General features: G+C 44.3%; 1 protein-coding gene across 1 annotated transcript; it reads left to right on the plus strand.

The window, feature by feature from the left end:
- Positions 1–5,725: 5,725 nt before the first annotated feature.
- On the plus strand, positions 5,726–19,924 carry CRYM (crystallin mu). The gene is made up of 8 exons (XM_077760300.1): positions 5,726–5,973; positions 6,462–6,615; positions 8,525–8,587; positions 11,957–12,058; positions 12,536–12,719; positions 16,364–16,485; positions 17,185–17,269; positions 19,576–19,924. The coding sequence occupies exons 1-8, from the start codon at positions 5,804–5,806 to the stop codon at positions 19,638–19,640; spliced, it is 945 nt and encodes a 314-aa protein (XP_077616426.1). The 5' UTR covers positions 5,726–5,803; the 3' UTR covers positions 19,641–19,924.
- Positions 19,925–20,823: the final 899 nt, after the last annotated feature.

Below are 20,823 nucleotides of genomic sequence, written 5' to 3' on the forward strand. Positions count from 1 at the left end.
GAGGTGCTACATGGGAGGCTAAAGCAAAAGGGAAAATCAGTATTCCTGACCCTGTTTTTATTTAAAACTTTGGTATTTTGTTCATCGTGGATTTTTTTTTTTTTTGGTATTGTAATTTTTTTCCATATTGCATTTAAACAATTTTTTAAAAATTCTTTAAAAAGTACTGTGTATTTTGAGTTCTGAATATGTCTCAAATTTGGCGCTTGAAGTGACTACCTTAGACTGTTTGCCTCATCCTAGTGACAGCTCTGCCCTGCTATCACCTTCAGCATGGTAGTGGCAGAAAATCTAGAGTAGTTGTAAAACTCCCTTGAGCCAAAAGGTGAGGGGCTTGCAAAAGAGGCCATACCAACCATTGTTTGATCTCAAACTCTATTCGGGTGAAAGGTCAGGGGTTGAGCAACCTAGCTCCTCCTGGCTGCAGCAAGCCCCTGAGATGTAAGTCTTTAGTGAACATTGTGATTAGAACGGTCAAACATGTTCTTCAAGCGACTGTTAAGCAACCCCCCACCTCTAACAGCAAAATTCTCGCTTCTGTACACGGGCTTCGCCCCTCTCCCTATATAAACCCTGAGCTACGGCTCGGCGGGGCGCTCTTCCGAGGACTCTTTGTGTGCTCGGGAGGGGCCGTCCCGCCGGACTAAAATAAACCTGAATAACCAACTCCTTTTGTGTTTGTGGGCTTTGTCCTCGGTGATTCTCCCTTGGAAAAGGTGGTCTAACATAGTACAGGTGGTCACCTCCTGGGGTAGGGGAGGCAGAAGCTAGCAGAGAACTTCCAGAATTCCAGAAGCAGGCTTGCCTTGTCCCAGGACAAAGCCTCAGGAAAGGACAGAGAATGGATAGTTACACCAGTGACCTGTTTACCAGCCCCTACATTACTAATAAGTTTATTAATATTCTTTCTATTAAGTCCTTACTACTAAGAGTACTTTCATTATTTTAATAATAATAAAAAACATCTATAACAACTAATGATATTAACATAATACAGTCAAGCCTTGGATTGCGAGTAACTTGTTCTGCAAGTGTTCCCCAAGACAAGCACACATTTCTAATAAAGTTTAACTGTACCTGATGCCGAACATCATCTGATCATAGCTGAGCCAATGGTTCTTCTCTTTCTCTCTCTCTTTCTTCTTCTTCTTCTTCTCCTCCTCCTCCTCCTCCTCCTCCTTCTTTCTTCTGCAGTATTGTGGGTGATTGTCTCCCATGCTCTGATGCTTGGTCTCAGGCTCAGAGAGAAATTCTATAGCAGTGTTCAGCAGAAATCAGTGATTTTTCAGAATGTCAGAAGGTGCCCACAACTGGCACTAGTTTTTTGCCCCTTCAAAGTGCCTATGGACGATCTGTTGCTTTTCCATACAAGAGTAAGCTTAGGAATGCTTTGCATCATTCTAGGCTGCAGGCTGCCTGCAGATAGACCCTTTCCTCTGCAGCCTTATTGCCAGTTACATTAAATACAGTATATGACAAGAATTTATTAATAGTGTACTGTAGTCAACATCCATTAGTGATAGTGAGAATCCTGCTGCACAATAACCCTCCTCTCTTGTCTCCCTCACACCAGCCATGAAGGTTTTAAAGGTGAGTTCAGATTAATTTATTTTTCTTTATATTTTGTATTTTCTTTATTATTTTGTATTATATTACAGTATCGTGGTCATCTTATATGAATATTTTTGGGTTGTGGAATGAACCATCTGAGATTCCATTATTTCTTATGGGGGAAATTCGCTTTGATATACAAGTACTTTGTATTACAAGCATGTTTCTGGAATGAATTATCCTTGCAAACCAAAGTTTTACTGTGCTTGTTAATAATACTTATTAAACACAAACCTGCTAAACACAACAAAATGATTTCATTTATGCCTCATCATAATTCTGGGAGGTTGGTGCTGATATTACCTGATTTTACAGTTGAGGAAACAGCATCAAGGTGATAAAGTCTCTGGTACATCCAGCATGTACAAGTAGTAAAAACCAGGATCCAAATCCAAACTAGCTGACCTCAGAGCCTTTTCTTGGGAATCACTAATCAAGAGGCTCCTAATCCTCTACCTGAGAATGATTTAGTGGCAGTTTCAAAAAAAGGCATTAGAACACCAGTAAAAACCTTAGAGACAAATTGGGATATTAGGACATCTGTTAACAATGCATCACATGGGTGAGTTAAACTAATATTTATATAGTTGACCCTTAAGCAATAGGGTTTTAAAGTACACAGGTTCACTTCAGATTTGGGTTTTTTGTTTTTTGTAAATAGAGTCCAGCACTATAAATATATTTTCTCTTCCTTATCACTTTCTTAATAACATGTTCTTTTTTCTAGCTTACTTTATTGTAAGAATATAGTATATAATATACAAATTATATGTTCATTGGTATGCTTCTGTTATGCTTCTGTTATCAATAAGGCTTGTGGTCAACAGTAGTTAAGTTTTGGGGAGTAAAAAGATATATGTGGATTTTTTACTACGTGTGAGGGGGTGTGTTGGTGCCCCTAACCCCCATGTTGTTCAGGGTTGATTGTAATCATTTTCATAAATCCCTAAATGTATATAAAACTCATAGCAACCATTCCAGATGGAAGCTCTTTGGAAACTAGGCATAAAAGGGTGTTTATTTCTATGTCACCCAAAAGCATGAAAGCATAAAAGGGGGGATATATCCCCCACTGTCTCAGCCAACTTCAGTGATCCCCCCCCTCAGGAACATTTGGGGCAGGGGAGTGTCTTTTGTACAGTGGGATGGTCTACTTTCAGTCCACACCTGCAAAACCAGCTTCTAATCTAGATTCTAGATCATGTTCTACAGTTGGACATCAGACTTGTGCTAATCACTTGGAATTCAGGACTAACCAGCCTCCCTAAAACCACTACTCCTATCCACTCTGGGTGGGAGGAAGAAGGCTGCCCTACTCTTCTATGAGGACTTCTTCCAAAGGTAGTCATAGGCTCCTAAGCTCAAACAAGACCTTCTTGTTTGACAAGTAAAATTTTGCTAAGGACTTGGGTGATGTTACCGAAAGCCATAAAAGGAAGATGATTTTGGGTAATTCATAGATCCTGTCTTTTAAATAGTTATGCAAAGTTATTTTGATGCAAATTAAAAATGATTAAAATAGAACATTAATCTCCAATCATATGTTAATTTTGCTTCTGCTGAAGCTAAAGAAGGTAGTATAATTTTTAACAAAATATATTAAGTAAAAAATAAAAGAGCTGTCAGAAGGTATTAGAGCCTCCACAGAACCTGGCAGTTGGATTCCTGGCATATGTGATCATCTAAGAATTTGCTTCTACCTGCCAGGTTGTACACTCCTGACTGTAGTCAGAGATGTTGCATAACTTCCATTTTGAAAATGTTCTGGAGTCTTGGAACCAATTAGTACCCTGTGTCACTGGCCCCAACAAAATTGATTCAATCAAGATCAGTTTTCCCAGTGGTACTTTACTGAGGACCTGGGTGATGATACAAAAGCTTTATAAGGAAGATGATTTGAGGTGACTTATAGACAGGATGGTCTAAAAGGAATACGGGAGCTTTCTATTTTAACCAGGGCTCAGTTATTTAATTAATGATGGAAGCAAAAAACAAAAAAAAATCCAGCTATCCTAATTCATATTTCTCTTAGTATTCGGTTTTGCTTTTTTTATCCCCAAGAATAACAGACGAAACTCCTTATTCTCTTTATACCTCTATATTTTTAACCCAATAAATATGATATAATAACACAAATTATGGCCCATAAACATTTCTGTAACCCAGCAGCCTTGGGCATCCATTTCTAGGAGTGGTAAACTGAACACACAAAATTGTGTCATTGAAATCAGCTTTTCCCAATCTTCTCCCTTTTTTGATGATAGAAGATGTTCATTTATTACGTGGGTACTCTGTGCCAAGCCTATGTGCTAAGTACATAATATACAACTTATTTCATTGGTGAATATTTTGACATTTCCCCAAATACTGCCATTTGTTATGATATGACTATTTCCTAAGAAATGTCCTACACAGCTCTCAACCCAAATATCAGGGGAGTAACAACAGAAGCACTCGAGGCCCCTGACCTGTCTCTCAGACTACACATTTGCTCATCTGTTTCATCCTATACATTGGCACAAGAATCATCTTTTTAAATAGTCATTTTTTGGAGCATGTTATTTCTTTCCAAAGAATCACACTTCTTAGCCTCCTGATTCCAAGAGGCATTCCCAGTTTTATATTCTGGTGCTCCCAGACATCAGCCCCCAGCCCTCCACATGCACCCCTCTGTTCCAACCCAACTCTGTCTAGCAAAACACTACTTCTAAGGACTAGACAATATTTTTTACAGCCATGGGCTTCACCTGGCTGGAAATGCCCTCTTCCTCTCTTTCTGCCAATGTAGCTTAATTGTTAGGATTGGAGTTCTGGAGGGGCGCCTGGGTGGCTCAGTCAGTTAAGCATCTGACTTTGGCTCAGATCATGATCTCATGGTTTGTGGGTTTGAGCCCCACATCAGGTTCTGTGCTGACAGCTCAGAGCCTGGAGTCTGCTTCAGATTCTGTCTCCTGCTCCCTCTGCCCCTCCCCTGTTCATGCTCTGTGTGTCTCTCTCTCAAAAAATAAATAAACATTAAAAAAATAAAAAGGATTAGAGTTCTGGAGACAGACTTCAAGGGCAGATCCCAACTCATCTGCTGATGTGCTGGGTGATTGTGGACAAAGCCCCTCACTCTTCAGAGCCTCAAATGGCTAAAACAGCTAAAAACACCTACCTATCACAGAGGTTGTATAATTCAATGAGGTGATGCACATAAAATGCATGGTGCATTACCTAGTACATAGCATAGGTCAATAAGCGTCCCTGTTAACACTGTTGTTGTTTTACCATTGTTAACTTTATTTTTTGGCTTGATTTATTCCCCCTCCTTCATAAAATCTTCTAAACAGTCTATATCAAAATGATCTCTTTTCTTTGAATTATAAGAAACATTTATTTTTCCTATCACTGATTTGGCAGCTACAATTTACCACCCTGCATTTTGGTTACCTTCCTGTTGTACATATAGTCTTATTTCCTCCTCTCAAGAATAAGCTCCTTGAAGAAAAGACCTAAGTCGTCTTATGCATTCTTAGGCATTTTGGCTCTTTGTGTCACTCGCTGAGGCCATTACATCTTGTCCTGAGAACTTCCACCTTTTTAAAAGGTGAAGGTTAGTTGAGTTAGTTAACCTAGAAGAAAATTATGCACTTAAAACAATCGGTAGTCTGGGATCCGGACGTGGGAGTGAGAGTGGGAGGGAGGTTGGGATAAGAGACTCCATAAAGGGGCAGAATTGAAAAGAAAATGTTTTTTAAATAACTATATTCTTTCATCTTAGATCTCCTAGTAGCAGGTAACAATTTAAGAAAAAAGGGAATCCCACCACCGTTTGAGCCCCCCATGTCCCCTGTCTCTTTCCGGGAGAGGACGGCAGGTGGGGAAGAGTGAGGGTGGGAGCGTCTAAGCGCTTTGCAATGACTATAGCTAATTATAGGAATTGTGGAAGTGGACCCAAGAATCCTTAACTCCCAGCTCGCCCACTGCCTCAGCTGCAAGCCTGGAGAATTCACAGCTGGAGGGAACCCAGCTCCGCCACTGGGGGTGGGGAGGCGGGGGAGACAGGCGGCGGGAGGAGACCAGCGTTGCCCCGCCCCCTCAGCTAGGCGGTGACCAGTAGGCGGCACCGCAGCTCCGAGCGTTCATTTGCGGCGCAGCCTCGGGAACACGGTGAGCTGTGCCCTCCTGAAATTGGAAGGCCCGCGGCAAGATGAGCCCGGCGCCGGTGTTCCTGAGCGCCGCCGAGGTGCTGGAGCACCTCCGCAGCTCCAGCCTCCTCATCCCGCCTCTGGAGGCGGCTCTGGCCAACTTCTCCAGCGGCCCCGACGGAGGGGTCACGCAGCCGGTGCGCACCGTGGTACCGGTGGCCAAGCACAAGGGGTGAGTGAGAAAGGCGGGGGCCAGGTGCTGGAGAAACTGGAAACGGGGAAGGGAAGGCATGCGAAGGGAGGCATCGGGAGAAAGGAAGAGAGGGCTCGTCTAAATCACGGCTAGTAACAGTTGCCACCTAATGTTGCGCTATCCACGGCGCCAGGTGGGCGCTTTACAGGAGTTATCTTGTTTAATTCAACACATTCTCCATATAGGTAGGTATTGATGCAAGCATTTACTGATGGGGAAAACTGAGACTTAGGTTAACTTACCCAAGGTTACGCAGGTAGGTAGTAGCAGAACTAGGATAGTTTCTCTTACGCAGAGCCAGACTCCGCGTAAGAACATACTCCGCATACTGCTAAAGGAAGGGCAGAGGCATGGGGGGAAGGGAGGACAGTCGGGCAGTGACAGGAAAGAGAAAGGAGCTTATGTGGGGACTTAGGATACCCCAGCATTGGTTGGAAGGGGTTGAAGCTATGCCTCTCTCCTTGTAGCTTCCTGGGGGTCATGCCTGCCTACAGCGCTGCAGAAGACGCCCTGACCACCAAGTTGGTCACCTTCTACGAGGGCCACAGCACCACTTCCACGGTCCCCTCCCACCAGGCCACTGTGCTGCTCTTTGAGCCCAGCAATGGCTCCCTGCTGGCGGTGAGCAACTCCCTGCCCTGGGATGAAGTGGGGGGTCCTGGGCCCAGAGCTAGCCTCGGGAAGTTAGTTCTCTGAGAGAGCTGGGTGGAGTTTTGATGGTGGCCACACATGTCCCTCTCTGAGTAATGATGTCTCTGGATACCAGCAACACTGAAGGTTATCTGTGATTCTGTATCTGTTTCTAGGACTGCTTGAGGATGCACAATGCAGCACCTGAGCACACTGCTACTTCAAGTGTATGACAGTGTGGAAGGAATAATCTCATCATTCTTTTATATGCTCTTGCCCTGTGCCAGTTACTCCAATATACAGTTTGATCAAACTCAGCGAAGGAAACATTTATTTAGTGACTTCTCTAGTGGAAGAAAAGGAGTGTCCTGTAATCCCTGAAAGGCTTTCTGAGAGATACACAGTAACCTGTTGTAACATTTAATGGTAGTATCAAAATGAAGCAGTAGCTCATTCACTGAGCACTTTGTATGTGTCAGGCATGGTTAGTCGACTTGTACTAACTCTCTTAATACTTAGAACCACTCTGTGAGGTATGTAATATCATCACCCCCATTTTGCAGATGAGGAAGCTGAGCATAGAGCCAACTATGCCCATCTTACCCAGGTTTACCTCACTAATAAGTGGCATGGCTGGACTGCAGACCTACTCAGTGTAAGTCCAGGGTCTATACTCTCTGGAGATTGTGTCTACTGCCTTTCTAACTGCTACTTACTGAGCACTTACCATGTGCCAGGGAAGAGGATTTGATCTCATTCAATTATGACAACATTCCTCTGTGGGAGTTTTTATTTCACGCCCCACTCCCAATTTTTGTTAAAGACTCTGAACCTCAGAGTAGTAGAACCACTTTGCTTGAGGTCATACAGCTGGTTAGCGAAAGGCCCAGGAATCATTCTAGGTCTGCGTGACGATGGAGCTTGTATTCGTAACTCATGTGTCTCTGTGCCCTCAAAGCTGGCTCAGAGACCAGGCAGTTGAGTTATTAGCTGGGTCAGTCTCCTTCATTTCACCCATACTTCTGGATCTCTAAATCCTCCTCCCCTGAATTTCTGGCTCACCAAGGAACCTGGCTGTACATCACTCCTCCAGGAAGACTGTGTAGCTCTACCCAGCCTATACTCATTCTGAGGAGATGACATTCATACCACCTACCAATGGTGGTTCCCCCGGAAAGTGGGACCGACTCAGGCTTTTAAACGAAATGACAAGACCTTAGATCCTTCCTGAATCTGCTCAGTAGTAACTGATTCACTTACTAAAGTGAGAATACTGATGCTACCTGGTGAGCAACTAAGATGAATAACTTAAAAACAGGAGAATAATGCAAAAATGATGGTTATTTTTAGCCAGATGTAATTCAGAATCATCTGGGGAGCTTTTGAAAACAAGGGTGTCTGGGTCCCTCCCGTAGAGAGATTCCCTGGGCATCTGTATCTTCACAAAGCTCTCCACATGTGTGGTAGTAGTTAAGAGCCAATGAGGTAGAACTTCATGACCCTTGCACAGATGTCATATGACTTACTCTAATTCCTCAAGTTTCTCCTTCATCTGGTGTTTTGAGAGACCCAAGGCAAGAAAAGAAAATGGGCAATTCTTGAAGGCTCATCGTATGCTAGATGTTTACATTTACGTGAGTGTTTTTAATCCTCAAAATCTTCTGAATGATTGGCATTGCCTTTGTTTTTACAGGTGAGGCAAATGGTCCTTAGAGATTAAGATATTTCTTCAAAGTTGCATTTCTCACAAGCAGAAGAATTAGCTCCAGATCTGATAGCAAGCCTGTGCTCTTTGTAGGATACTGTGATACTTCCTGAGCCTGCTCTTTTTGAGCTGCTTCTTTCTGCTTAAGTAGTGGCTTGGGGTGCCCCTTGCTCACTGCCTCTCCTTTCCTCCAAGGTCATGGATGGAAATGTCATCACCGCAAAGAGAACAGCTGCAGTATCTGCCATTGCCACCAAGGTAAGATTAGTGCCAACCTGTGCTGTCGAGGTTTGCTGGAGAGTGGGGTTGTGTATCTCAAGCTTGAAAGCCTAAGGAAGAAGTGAGGAACTTACTTCGGTATTCCTTTGGATGTAGCTGGAACTATAACAAGCCAAAACTGGGATTGACATCCCAGGAGTTATGGAGTTCCAGTCCAGTTGTGAGCACAGGGAGTCACAAAACTACTAGCTACCATTTAATGAGCACCACTAGATACTGGGTATCCTACATACCTTATTCCTTATCTTTATATCAACCTTGCAAAGGAGATAGGATGATCTCCATTTGCCAGGTTTAGGGAATGTGGCTCAGAGAGGTTATGTGAGTCACCCAAGATCACACAGCTACTAATAAGAAGAGCAAGAATTTAAAATTTAACTTCTGTGACCCCCAGGACTGGTTTGTTGCCCTCCCCCCCACCCCCCGTACCACACTGCTCCAGGTAAATCACGGTGGTTGCCGATAGGCCAAAGCCAATCCTGCACAAGAAGTAGAGGGGAAGCTGAAGAGATCTGAGCACACTCATGTATTCATTCACCTAGTACCACCTGAGATCCCACTATATGTTGGGCACTGTTCTAAACGTCAGGGATACGGCAGTGAACAAAACAGAGTGGCACACACTCGGGGGTTTAGACAACACACAAGATGAAAAGTAAAACGCAGAGCCTGGTTTGCTAATGAAATAATTAACCAACAACAAACCTCTTTTGAGTTAATAACATGCTGNTGGGGAGGGGTGACATTCTGAATTACTCACAGAAGATCTTACCCATGAAGAAGGTGACATTTGAGTAAAAATTGAAGGAAGTAAGTGGAGGGGGGGCACTCTTCCGGCAGAAGGGAAAGCAAGTGAAGGTGGTGATGATGTTCCCAAGCACTGTCATGGTATCCTATAAGAAAAACAGTATCTGTAGAGGTTAGGATTAAGGAGAAAAGGCTTGGACAACTGGGTGTCTTTCACATGAACTGGAAACGTAAATGGTCTGCTGAGCTGGTTTAGGAGTTTATGAGGACTGAGCATAAAGAGATGGGTCTGGGGAGTAGCAGACACCAGGTGTTCAGATAGTGAGTGTGTTAAGGTCTTCTAAACACTAAAGTGGAGAGAAGAATGTAAGGATTAACCTGGAAATTGTGTAGGAAGAGGGCAGACCGCACACCTGGATGAACTGGTTTCTTTGAAGTATATCCAGACCCAACTCAGACTGAAACAATCAAGGACTCCTTTAAATATATATATTCACTGGTACAAGACCTTCTTTCATTTAATGGTAAAGGACTCTGGTCTTTTTCAAAATAACTTCCAACCCATTGTCTTGACAGATCTTTCGGTTTCTGTTGGGGGAGGGGAACAAGTATTATTGGCCTCATTTTGTCCTAGAGGAGATGGAGACTAGGACTTCCCTAAAGTCATGTAACCCACATAGCTGTGGGATCTTCCGAGACTGCCTGGTCTTCTTGGCCCCAGCCTGTGGTTTCCAACTCAAGCTATGCAGCAGCCATCACCTAGGGAATGTTTTTAAAAAATTCAGATCCCCAAAACACAGATTTGAACTCACTGAGGGTGAGGCCCAAGAAAATGGTTGTTGTGGGTTTTTTGTTTTTGTTTTTGTTTCTTGTTTGTTTGTTTTAATAGTCTCTGGTTACTTCTTTTTTTAAAAAATTTTTCAGTGTTTTATTTATTTCGGAGAGAGAGAGACAGCATGAGCAGGGGAGGGTCAGAGAGAGAGGGAGACACAGAATCTGAAGCAGGCTCCAGGCTCTGAGCTAGCTGTCGGCACAGAGCCCGACGCGAGGCTCGAACCCACAAACCGTGAGATCATGACTTGAGCCGAAGTCGGACGCTTAACCGACTGAGCCACCCAGGCCCCCTGTCCCTGGTTACTTCTAATGTCAACAAGTCAGATACTTTGAACTATATATTATGGCACAAAATGGTATCTCTCCTGCAGCTATAGGAAAAATGAACGTCTGCTACTATTTCTCTGACTCCTTTTGGCTAGTAATTAATAATGAAAAAGACTTTCACTTTTAGGATTACATTCCAGAAGTGCAATAATTAATACTGAAGAAAGAACAGACTTAAATTTTACTGAAAGAAATACAGAAAAGGCAGAAGAGGATCTTCCCCATCCCCCCCCCCACACACACTTTTTTTTTAAGTAGGCTTCATGCCTAGCGTGGAGTCCAGTGTGGAGCTTGAACTCACAACCCTGAGATCAAGAGTCAGATGCTCAACTGACTGAAACACCCAGGTGCCCCACAAGAGGCTCTTATTTTATATGGATGCTGTGCCTGAAGGATTTTGCCACCTGTCCCAGGGATGTTTAGCAATGTCTGGAGACATTTTTGGGTTTGTCACAACTAGGGGAAGTAAGGGATGCTACGGATATCAAATGGATAGAGGCCAGAGATACTGCTAACCATCCTGTAATACACAGGACAACCCACCTGTTTCTGTTGACAAAGAATTATCCAGCCCAAATGTCAGTCATGCTGAGGTTCAGGAATTCTGCTCTATTTCTCACACGTAATAGTAGATTTGTGTCACATCTGTGCAAATGAGACTGTCTCTGTCCTCATGGGCTTACAGATCAGTAAAGAAGTAAGAATCTATAAAGAAATAAGTGCTGTGAAGGGGTGACCTCTATCAGGGAGGTCAGAAAGAATCACCTGAGAGGTGACACTTGATAGGAGTTGATCATAGAGCCCCAGTCCCCAACACAGACACACATACATCCTTAGCAGGTGCCACAAATGCCAGCTCTACATTCCTCTTTAAAGAAAGATGGCGGCTGAGAAAAGATCAACAGTGGACTTCAAAAATATAATGGAGAACCTTGAGGTGCAAGGGCCGGTGGATTCCAGGTAGCTCTTAGAAATAACTCAGGGCTCTGAAAAGTGAGGGTGGCCTATCATGTCCCCGAGATGGGGTGGCACAGGAGAAAGAATGTGGGCTTTGAAGAATGAATGATGTGGTTTTGGAGTCCCACTGTGCCATTTAATAGTTGTAGGACCCTGAGCAAGTTACTTAACCTCTCTGGACCCCAATTTCTTCATCTAGAAGAGGATAAAAATAGGAGTGCCTTGCTTACAGGGTGATTATCTGGACGAAATGAGATCATGAGGGTAAAGCATTGGCATATATTAGAGGCTCAGTGAAGGCTCCTTCCTCCGCTCCACACTCTACAGAGGAGAGCTGAAACATGAAACACCATCTCCTTCATTGCCCAAAAGATAGTGAGGGAGCTGAAGATGGGGCCAAAGACACCTCATACTCAAACTGTTTGTTCTTCACCTGACTGATGTGTCTCCCTTGACCTTTGCCACCTGGTTTCTCTCAAACAGTTTTTGAAACCACCCAGCAGTGAAGTGCTGTGCATCCTTGGGGCTGGTGTCCAGGCCTACAGCCACTACGAGATCTTCACAGAGCAATTCTCCTTCAAGGAGGTAAGTCCAGGGAAGGTTAGGGGAGAAGAGGAGAGGGAGGAATAAGTGACCTTTATCTATACTCCTTCTCTGCAACATGGGCAATTCTGAAATAGTAAGGTCAAGAGTCTGATCTAGACTATTTTTTTAAATGTTTGTTTGTTTGTTCATGAGAGAGAAAGAGAGAACGCCTGCATGTTTGTGTGCTAGTGGGAGGGGGCAGAGAGAGAGAGGGAGATGGAGAGAATCCCAAGCAGGCCCAACACTGTCAGCACAGAGCCTGACATGGAGCTCGTGCCCACAAACTATGAGATCATGACCTGAGCTGAAATCAAGAGTTGGATGCTTAAGGAGCCACCCAGGCACGCCCATAGGGGATGATTTAAATCCCCTTACCTTAGAGTGTCTCAGCTTTCCCCTGGCACCAGTGAAACATAATGAAACATAAACAGCCAAACAATCAAGGTACCAATGTCCCTCTTGTTGCCCCCAATGAAGGTGAGGATATGGAATCGCACCAAAGAAAATGCAGAGAAGTTTGCAGACACGGTTCAAGGAGAGGTACAGGTCTGTTCATCGGTCCAGGAGGCAGTGACAGGTGCAGATGTGATCATCACAGTCACCATGGCAACAGAGCCCATTTTGTTTGGCGAATGGGTGAAGCCAGGGGCTCACATCAATGGTAAGCAGAGTGGCTCCAAGAGCCATGGGTAAGTGGTGGCCAGAGTTGTCCCTGGGCTAAACCAGGTGGCTTTGCCTGCACAGCTATTTTATTCACGCAGAATGACCAACCCTTTTAAGGTCCTCAGAGACGTGTGAGCCCTGAAAAACAATATTCACTCAAAACTTTGAAACAAAAATCACAAACCTGAAGCTTATAAATTTAAGTTCCCTGAAATGTACCATTATGGCAGGTGATCAGTCACAGCTAAGTTCTTAAATGTAATGAAATTTAAATTACAAAAGCCAAATAATTCCTTCTTTCTTAAAAATACTTAGAATTACCCCCCTAAAGTTTTTTTTTAATTACAGCACAAAATACATTTAATATGACATGTGGATGTCATAATATGTGTGATAGGATGGGTGGGACTCCAAAAATAAGAGTTCCTGGGGCTTCTGCAGACTCTCAGATGACTCTGAAGGTTGTAGCAAGAGCTGGTCTATATTGAATATTTACTATTGCAGGTGCTGTCCTAAATTCTTTTTTTTTTAATGTTTTATTTATTTCTGAGAGAGAGAGAGAGAGACAGAGAGAGACAGCGTGAGCAGGGGAGGGTCAGAGAGAGAGGGAGACATAGAATCTGAAACAGGCTCCAGGCTCTGAGCTGTCAGCACAGAGCCTGACGTGGGGCTCAAACCCATGAACCGTGAGATCGTGACCTGAGCCAAAGTTGGACGCTTAACCGACTGAGCCACCCAGGCGCCCCTAAATTCTTTATTTATATTACATCGTTCAATCCTTACAACAACTTTATGAGGTAGGGGCTATTCTTATCATTACCTTCACTTTATAGGTGGGTAAACCAAGACATGGAGAGATTAAATAACTTGCCCAAAGCCAGAGATTCTTAGTGGTAGAGCTGGTATTTGAACTGAGGCAATCTACCATCAGAGCACAAGTTCTTAAATTATACTCTCTATTATCTTCCAAAAAGAAGACTGGAATCTGGTGAGCAAGGAGGGCAAATACTAGGGATTTAAACAGGTCATCAGTGCCCTCTGTTCTGGTGACAACCACCTGGCGTGAACTCAGAAGCTAAGAATTCTGTACACATTGGCAGAGAGCAGGCAGGAGCTCAGTGTCATGATTGCACACCCAATCACAAATGTGTCCTAAATCCCTGCCATGTGCCAGGCACTATGCTAGATGCTGGGGAGGTGAAAAGAAACCAGCACATGGGGGCATTTTCTTTCCTGATGCTTACATTCAGGTTAAGGGAAATTGACAACAAACAGGTAAGCAAATAGACTAGATGGTTCCAGCTACAGATAAATTCTGTGAAGGAAACCAGTGTGTGGCTTGTCTGAGGAGTGGGCCAACGCGAAGTGAAGGTCTCAGCTTGTTTGGGACTGGTGTTATGATGTGGGTCCAGAGGGTAAGCAGGCAAGAGATGGGTCAGTTCTTGCTTTATGACAGTAAGACCATTTCTGGAAGGACTTGGAAAATCAGAAGAAACCAGTTTTTGGTAAAACGGACAAGAGCTGAATGTTCAGCAAGACTGACTTGATTTTTTTTTTCAGCTTAAAGCAGCATATATGTATTATCTTGCAGTTTCTGTGGTTCTGGGCACGGTTTAGCTGGGGGCCTCTGCTCACACAAGGAAGAAGTCAAGGTGTTATCTGAGCTGCGGTCTCATCAAGAGCTCAGAGCCCTCTTCTAGGCTCAGGTGGTTGTGCAGATGCTTCACATTGTTAAGAGAGGAATAACGGGTTTCCTGGGGGCTACTCTCAGCTCCTGGAGGCCATCCACATTCTGTGCCGTGTGGCTGCTCCATCCTCAAAGCCAACAAATGAGAATCTCTCTCACACTGGAATCTCCGGAAGCTCTGCCTCGATTTTGAGTCAAGGCATCGCTTCTACGTCCTTAGCCCAAAGACAAAATTGGTTTATGTGTTTACAGAAGTATCAAATATATTTCAGAAAAGTATGTTACAAGTGTGGTTGACAGGCGAACACCAACAACAGATTTTACTTGCTTTACAGCTTGGCTAAGAGATAGGCCTGATTTTACTCACACCCTGCACCCTCCCCCTCCTGCCCCAGCTGGGGTCCCACCCTTACCCGGTCTTGCTCTACTGGAGCAAGGCCAGGGCCCTGACTGAGTGAGACCCCTCCCCTCCCTTTGCTGCCTGGCCCACCTCCATCTATCCAAGTGGCCTCACAGGACCCTTTGAGAACTCCTGCTCAGAGCTCAGGGGTGGGGGTGGGGGGGGGGGATGCAAGTGCAATGAGAAGAGGTGGCTTGAGAAGCTAGGGTTTTTCCCACCAGCTTATGATTTATTTACAAGCTTCATTTAGTTACTGCTTTTGTTCTACAGAAATCCCCACACAAATGACCTTCGAGAAGGACATTTTTACACCACTCTCTTTGAAAACTAGAGTGGGGGGGACAACAGCAGGAGAGGGAACAAGTAGAGGAAACTGGACACAATGTTGGAAAGCACATAAATGCTGCCTTATGTGGGTGCAAGGCTTTATAGTGGTTTCCAAAGACTAGCTGGCCATGGGCTGGATCCAGCCAGCAGATGTGTTTTGTTTGGACCATAATGTGCTCTAAAAATCTAGAAATAACACATGCAAATAGATTTCCTGCTTTTCTTTAAAAAAAAAAAAAAAAGGAAGAAGGGAGAATATCTAACAGCAGCCCTGCATTCTCACATGGCCACAATTAGCTGGAGCTAAATGATGGCTGCCCTTTTTATAAGGGCCTGCTTTCTTCTCTGTACCTAGGGCTCCACCATTTCCAATCCAGCCCCTCTGACCATTTTTGCTCCTGTTCCTTACCTGCCTGGCCCTGCGGGCTTTTGGTGGGAGCCTCTACATTATGTGCCAGTGCCAGGAGGTGGGATTCCTTGGATTCATCATTATGCTCCTGGGCTCCCTGCAAAGGATGTGATATCTCAGTGCCAGGATGGAGCCAGTTTCCTCTCTACTGGGGCTTCTCTGTGAGCCTGGCACTGGGCTCCTTTATCATGAGTTAAGGGAAAAATGGTTGAGGGTGAGGAATGGGAAGGATTCAAGAACAAGTAGATTGACAGAAGATGGAGGAATATAGGGTATGAATAAGCTGTAAGTGATGTCTTTGTTCTCAGATTTTTGTAAAGAGGTTACTGCCTGCAATAAACAGAAGAGGCGTCAAAGGCATGGCACTTGCAGGGCCACAGGGACACGTCTTAGATACGCAACCATGGCAAGCACTTTCACTTCTTTGAGCCTCCTTTGTGTACCTTGTAAATGGGAATCAGACATCAAGTGTACTTGTGAGGACTATAAATAAAATGTGCGAAACATCCCACGGATAGCAGGCAGCCAATAAATGAATGCTAAGTTGTCTCAAACTCTCTTAGAAAGATCTTGGTATGAAATGCAAAAAAAAAAAAAAAAAAAAAAAAAAAAAAAAAAAGACAGGCATTATTCTTAATGATGAGTGTTCAGTCTTGCTGAGTGGGGAGGTTGGCATTGGGAAATGAGGCATCCCAAACCTGTATGTTCCCACATGTCTTCTGTCACCTTCTTTTCCCCACCCCTCTTCCACTTTTTGGCACATGTACAGTGTCCCTCACCACTATTTCTGGGCTCAGGGTCTGTGTTGCTGTCTCTTAGCCATCGGAGCCAGCAGACCTGACTGGAGAGAGCTGGACGACGAGCTGATGAAACAGGCTGTGCTGTATGTGGATTCTCAAGAGGCTGCCCTGAAAGAGTCTGGAGACGTCCTCCTGTCAGGGGTGAGCCTCTCCTCCTGGTGGGCTGCTGCCCAGCCGGCCTCGCCTGGATACCAGGGTTTCATGAACCTTCCCTTCCATTTGGACTGCTCCAGACCTTGGTCACCCCCACCACTTTGTGGGGTAACAACTCCTAAACATCCCGCAACCCTTTCTAATCCCCTTCTGGAATAATGTGGCCATTATGGTAGTGACATGTGCTTTCCTGTCCCCTTTGCCTGGAGAGAGTAGCTTGATGGATTCTTCCCATCGGACTGAGCTGTCCTATGAAGCAGTGAGATTGGGAGATAAGTGGCTGGCAGCCTTCCCAATATGGCCAACATAGTAAGACTGGGGTTGGCCACTTTCTGGCCTTATTCTTTTGTAATCAGAGCATAGGAGCAAGAAGAGGGCTGCCAGAATGAGTCTTCAGATAAGAACATGCTTATTTCCTCACTGATACACTGTCTTGGCCAGACATTCCCCTGGCTACAAACTTGTATCTCTGCATTCATGGTATATCACAAAGGCAGATGCTATGCAATAAATGAATGAGTGAATGAATGAATGAATATTTTCTTTAATGGGGGAAGCCAGTTACAAATGGTCTTTTGTCAAGGTTATCCCTCATCCAGTTCTGGGTGCTCTCCCTGCCCTGCTTCAGAAACTGAATAGAGCAGACATTGACTCCATGGCCCAGGTTAATGTGTGTTCATTTCACAGGCTGAAATCTTTGCTGAGCTGGGAGAAGTGGTGAGGGGAGTCAAGCCAGCGCTCTGCGACAAGACCACAGTGTTCAAGTCTTTAGGTAAGGACTGTTGCTCCCAGGGCACACTCCAACCAGAGCACGAGGGGAGGCTTGCCCTTTGGTACAAAGAGGAATGAGTCACTGGACTCCGTAGCTGAGTCATGAAATCTGTCATTTGGGTCAATTATTTACATGTGTTAGCATAGTGGGTAGTAAGCCCACGAACTCTGGAACTGGGTGGTCCTGTGTGGGATTCCCTTCTCTGACCTCACTCTGTCTGAACCACAGTGTCTTCACCTGTTTCCTTCAGTGTTTGTGAGAATTAAGTGACGTGTGTATGTGTGTAAAATGATTTGTACACAGCAAGTGTCAGCAGGAAGTCATTTAGACTTAAATCTAAATGAAAGTCAGAAGAAGGTATCCTTTAGAGGTGGGGGTAGGAGATGTTTAAACACAGGGAGCTTGGAGCATCTGGGTGGCTCAGTCAGTTGAGTGTCGGACTTCGGCTCAGGTCATGATCTCACAGTTCATGGGTTCAAGCCCCACGTCAGCCTCTGTGCTGACAGCTCAGAGCCTAGAGGCTGCTTCAGATTCTGTGTCTCTCTCTCTGTCTCTGACCCTTCCCCACTTGTGCTCTGTCTCTCTGTCTCTCAAAAATAAATAAACGTTAAAAAAATGTGGGGTTTTTTTTGTAAAGACAGGGAGCTTAAGGGAAATGGCAGGGAGACCCACTAGAAGAGACTCACGCAGGAAGTACAGCCTGAGACCCCTTTTTGTTCTTCTCTCCCTACCCTCCTACTTGCCAATTACCACCAAAGTTATGCAGGCAGAAGCCCAACAAAGGATGGGCTCCCAGTGTCCAGTCTGCCCCTCAGCCCAGCAACTTCACCCCCCACCTGGAATTAAGGAAATGGACACACATGGTAATAGAGCTAATAGCCAGCTGATACACCTAAAATATTGAAATACTCCCAAACAGGTTCATTTAAATAGTTACTGCCCGGAGCCTCCAAGAATGTCCTCTGCTCTTCTTCCAAGATCTTCCCTATTTCCTGTGATCAAGCACCCAAGCTTTAACACTTGGCAGAACATTGATTACTCTGGCCCCCCAGCATCCATGCCAATGGGTCAGTATCTGTGCCTTGCTGGCTTTTAAATATATTTTCACAGTCTCTCATGCACAGGGAGACGGGAAAAAGCAGTATGAACTTTACCCAGAGTCCAGTTCAAAGACATCACACTGATCCAGTTGTGATGGAAAGTTTCAGAGTTCAGAAATCAGAGGTCAGCAACCCCTTCAGGAGACCATACTGCAGAAATTGGCTCTGCCCTTCTGAGCAATGTTTGTTTTCTTGCTTTGGGGATTGGTTTATAGACACTTCTTTTCATCTAGCAGGTGCATATTAAACACCTATTATGTATGAGACTCCATACTGGTTACAGTGGTGACTACAAAAATTAGTAAAAATCAGCTCCTGTCAGGGGCGCCTGGGTGGCTCAGTCAGTTAAGTGTCTAACTTCTGCTCAGGTCATGATCTCGTGGTTCATGGGTTTGAGCCCCGCGTCAGGCTCTGTGCTGACAGCCAGTTCAGAGCCTGGAGCCTGTTTCAGATTCTGTGTCTCCTTCTCTCTCTGAAACTCCCCTGCTCTTGCTGTCTCTCTCTCTCAGAAATAAATAAAACAATAAAAATTTTTTAAAAAAATCAGCTCCTGTCCTTTAAAAACATACCCACTTGAGGTTAAGCTACGAAACAACAAGATTAATGGGGTTGCTGAAAGATACAGGGTTTGGACAAGACCAAGGGTCTACAAACTGTAGCCTGTGGGCCATACTCTGCCCACCTCTTGTTTCTGTCCTGCCTTCAAGCTGGGAGTAGTTTCTAATCAAATGACTGGGGAAAAAAAGAAGAATATTCTGTGACAGGTGAAAATCCTATGAAATTCAAACTTGAGTGTCCATAAAGAAAATTGTATTGGAACATGACCAGGCTCGTTTGCCTATCACTTTTGACTGCTTTTGCACCACAATGGCAGAGTTAAATGCAAGAGAAACCATAGGGCTTGCAAAGCCTAAATATTTACCATCTTGCCATTCACAGAAAGTTTTCTGAACCCTAAATTAAACTTTGAAGGGCATTTAAAATGTGTTTGGTGGTCATTTCCCGCTTAGCATCTTTTCTCTGCTTCGTCCTGTCCTTCGCAGACTTTCCAAGCCTAAACTCACCTCTGGGTATCAGTCCATGTTACCCCAATGAGCATTATTACCAGCACAGATGGTGTATCAGGAAACTGCCAGTCACAGGGCCTGGGCTATTCTAGGGAACAATGTTCTGGCAAAAAGTGAACCATATTTCTGCCCGTTCCAGGAATGGCGGTGGAAGACCTGGTTGCAGCGAAACTAGTGTATGATTCCTGGTCATCTGGTAAATGAAATGAAGGAACTTTGCATGGAGGAAGATGCAACAGTTTAAGGGATATTGTTGCCAGCTGCCTTGTGATTTCTAGATCAAATAAGGGAATCCAGTGTCCAGTGAGCTATAGTTTTGAGCTTATCATGTCTTACCTTAAATAATGAGATCCCATTTGTGTGTGTAGTTGGAAAGCAAAACTAGGTGACCATTTCTTCTGTTACACCAGATTATAGTGATGCTCCGTTTCCCCTGTATTTCACTGCATTTTGTAATTCCTTGAAATAAAGCATTTTCCAAGTCTGCAGTTCTTATTGTGGTCGTTTCTATCCCCCATGGCAAAGGAAGTGAGGAGAGCATGTGCTTCCATTCACTCCTGGGGAGTTCCAATGACCATAACTGAATTTATTTCAATTTTTTAAATTACTATATGATTCCTGTAACATAAATTCACCAGTTTAAAGTGTACAATTCAATGGTTTTTAGCATGTACACAGGGTACAACCATCACCACTGTCTGATTCCAGAGCATTTTATATAAATGGAATCATACTTTATGTAGACTTGTTTCTGGCTTCTCATAATTAAATTTCAAAGAACAATGGAGCTTCTATATTGGTCAGGACTCTTTTGGTCACAAGTGATAGAGACCACAACTCAAACTACCTTGGGCAGAATGATTGAAAGAATGAATGAGTGAAGAATGGAATGTATTGGCTCTTGTAATTAAGAAGCACACAGGTAACTACTCACAGCTACAGCTGTATCCAGGGCTCCAAGTGTCCACAGGACCCAGTCTTGCTCTCTCCATCCCCGGGCTCTGTTTTCTTCAGTGTTGGCTCCATTACTAAGTAAGTTTTTCCCTGGCTATCCTCTTTAGCAACCCTAACAGAAATGGAGATTATCCCACAAGTGAGACTCACAGGACCATTTAGGTCCTGTGCCCATTTCTGTGCCTTACACTGGAGCTAAATGAGATGAAATACTTTGGTGCAGTCCAGTGCCACGTGTCTGTCCCTGAAACAAACACATCATCCCACTATTCTGATGCCCCTTTTAGCTGGGCCTGGGTCACATGCCCCTCTTGAAGTTAGGAATGGAATCAGCTCACCTGACCACATGAGCTGACAGAAGGGAAGCAGTCTCTTAGCAAAGAGAGGGAGGAATGGGTATTGGGTAGGCAAATCTACAGATGTCCACTTAAGT

Source organism: Crocuta crocuta, unplaced genomic scaffold, assembly GCF_008692635.1.
Source record: "Crocuta crocuta isolate KB4526 unplaced genomic scaffold, BGI_CrCroc_1.0 scaffold73, whole genome shotgun sequence".
In the NCBI taxonomy this organism is placed as follows: domain Eukaryota; kingdom Metazoa; phylum Chordata; class Mammalia; order Carnivora; family Hyaenidae; genus Crocuta; species Crocuta crocuta.

Bases quoted from the DNA above. Each gene is read 5' to 3' on its own strand.
- CRYM (XM_077760300.1), top strand. From the start codon at position 5,804: ATGAGCCCGGCGCCGGTGTTCCTGAGCGCCGCCGAGGTGCTGGAGCAC. The intron at 12,059-12,535 runs GTAAGTCCAGGG...CCCCCAATGAAG, and splicing joins AGCAATTCTCCTTCAAGGAG to GTGAGGATATGGAATCGCAC. The intron at 16,486-17,184 runs GTGAGCCTCTCC...TTCATTTCACAG, and splicing joins GAGACGTCCTCCTGTCAGGG to GCTGAAATCTTTGCTGAGCT.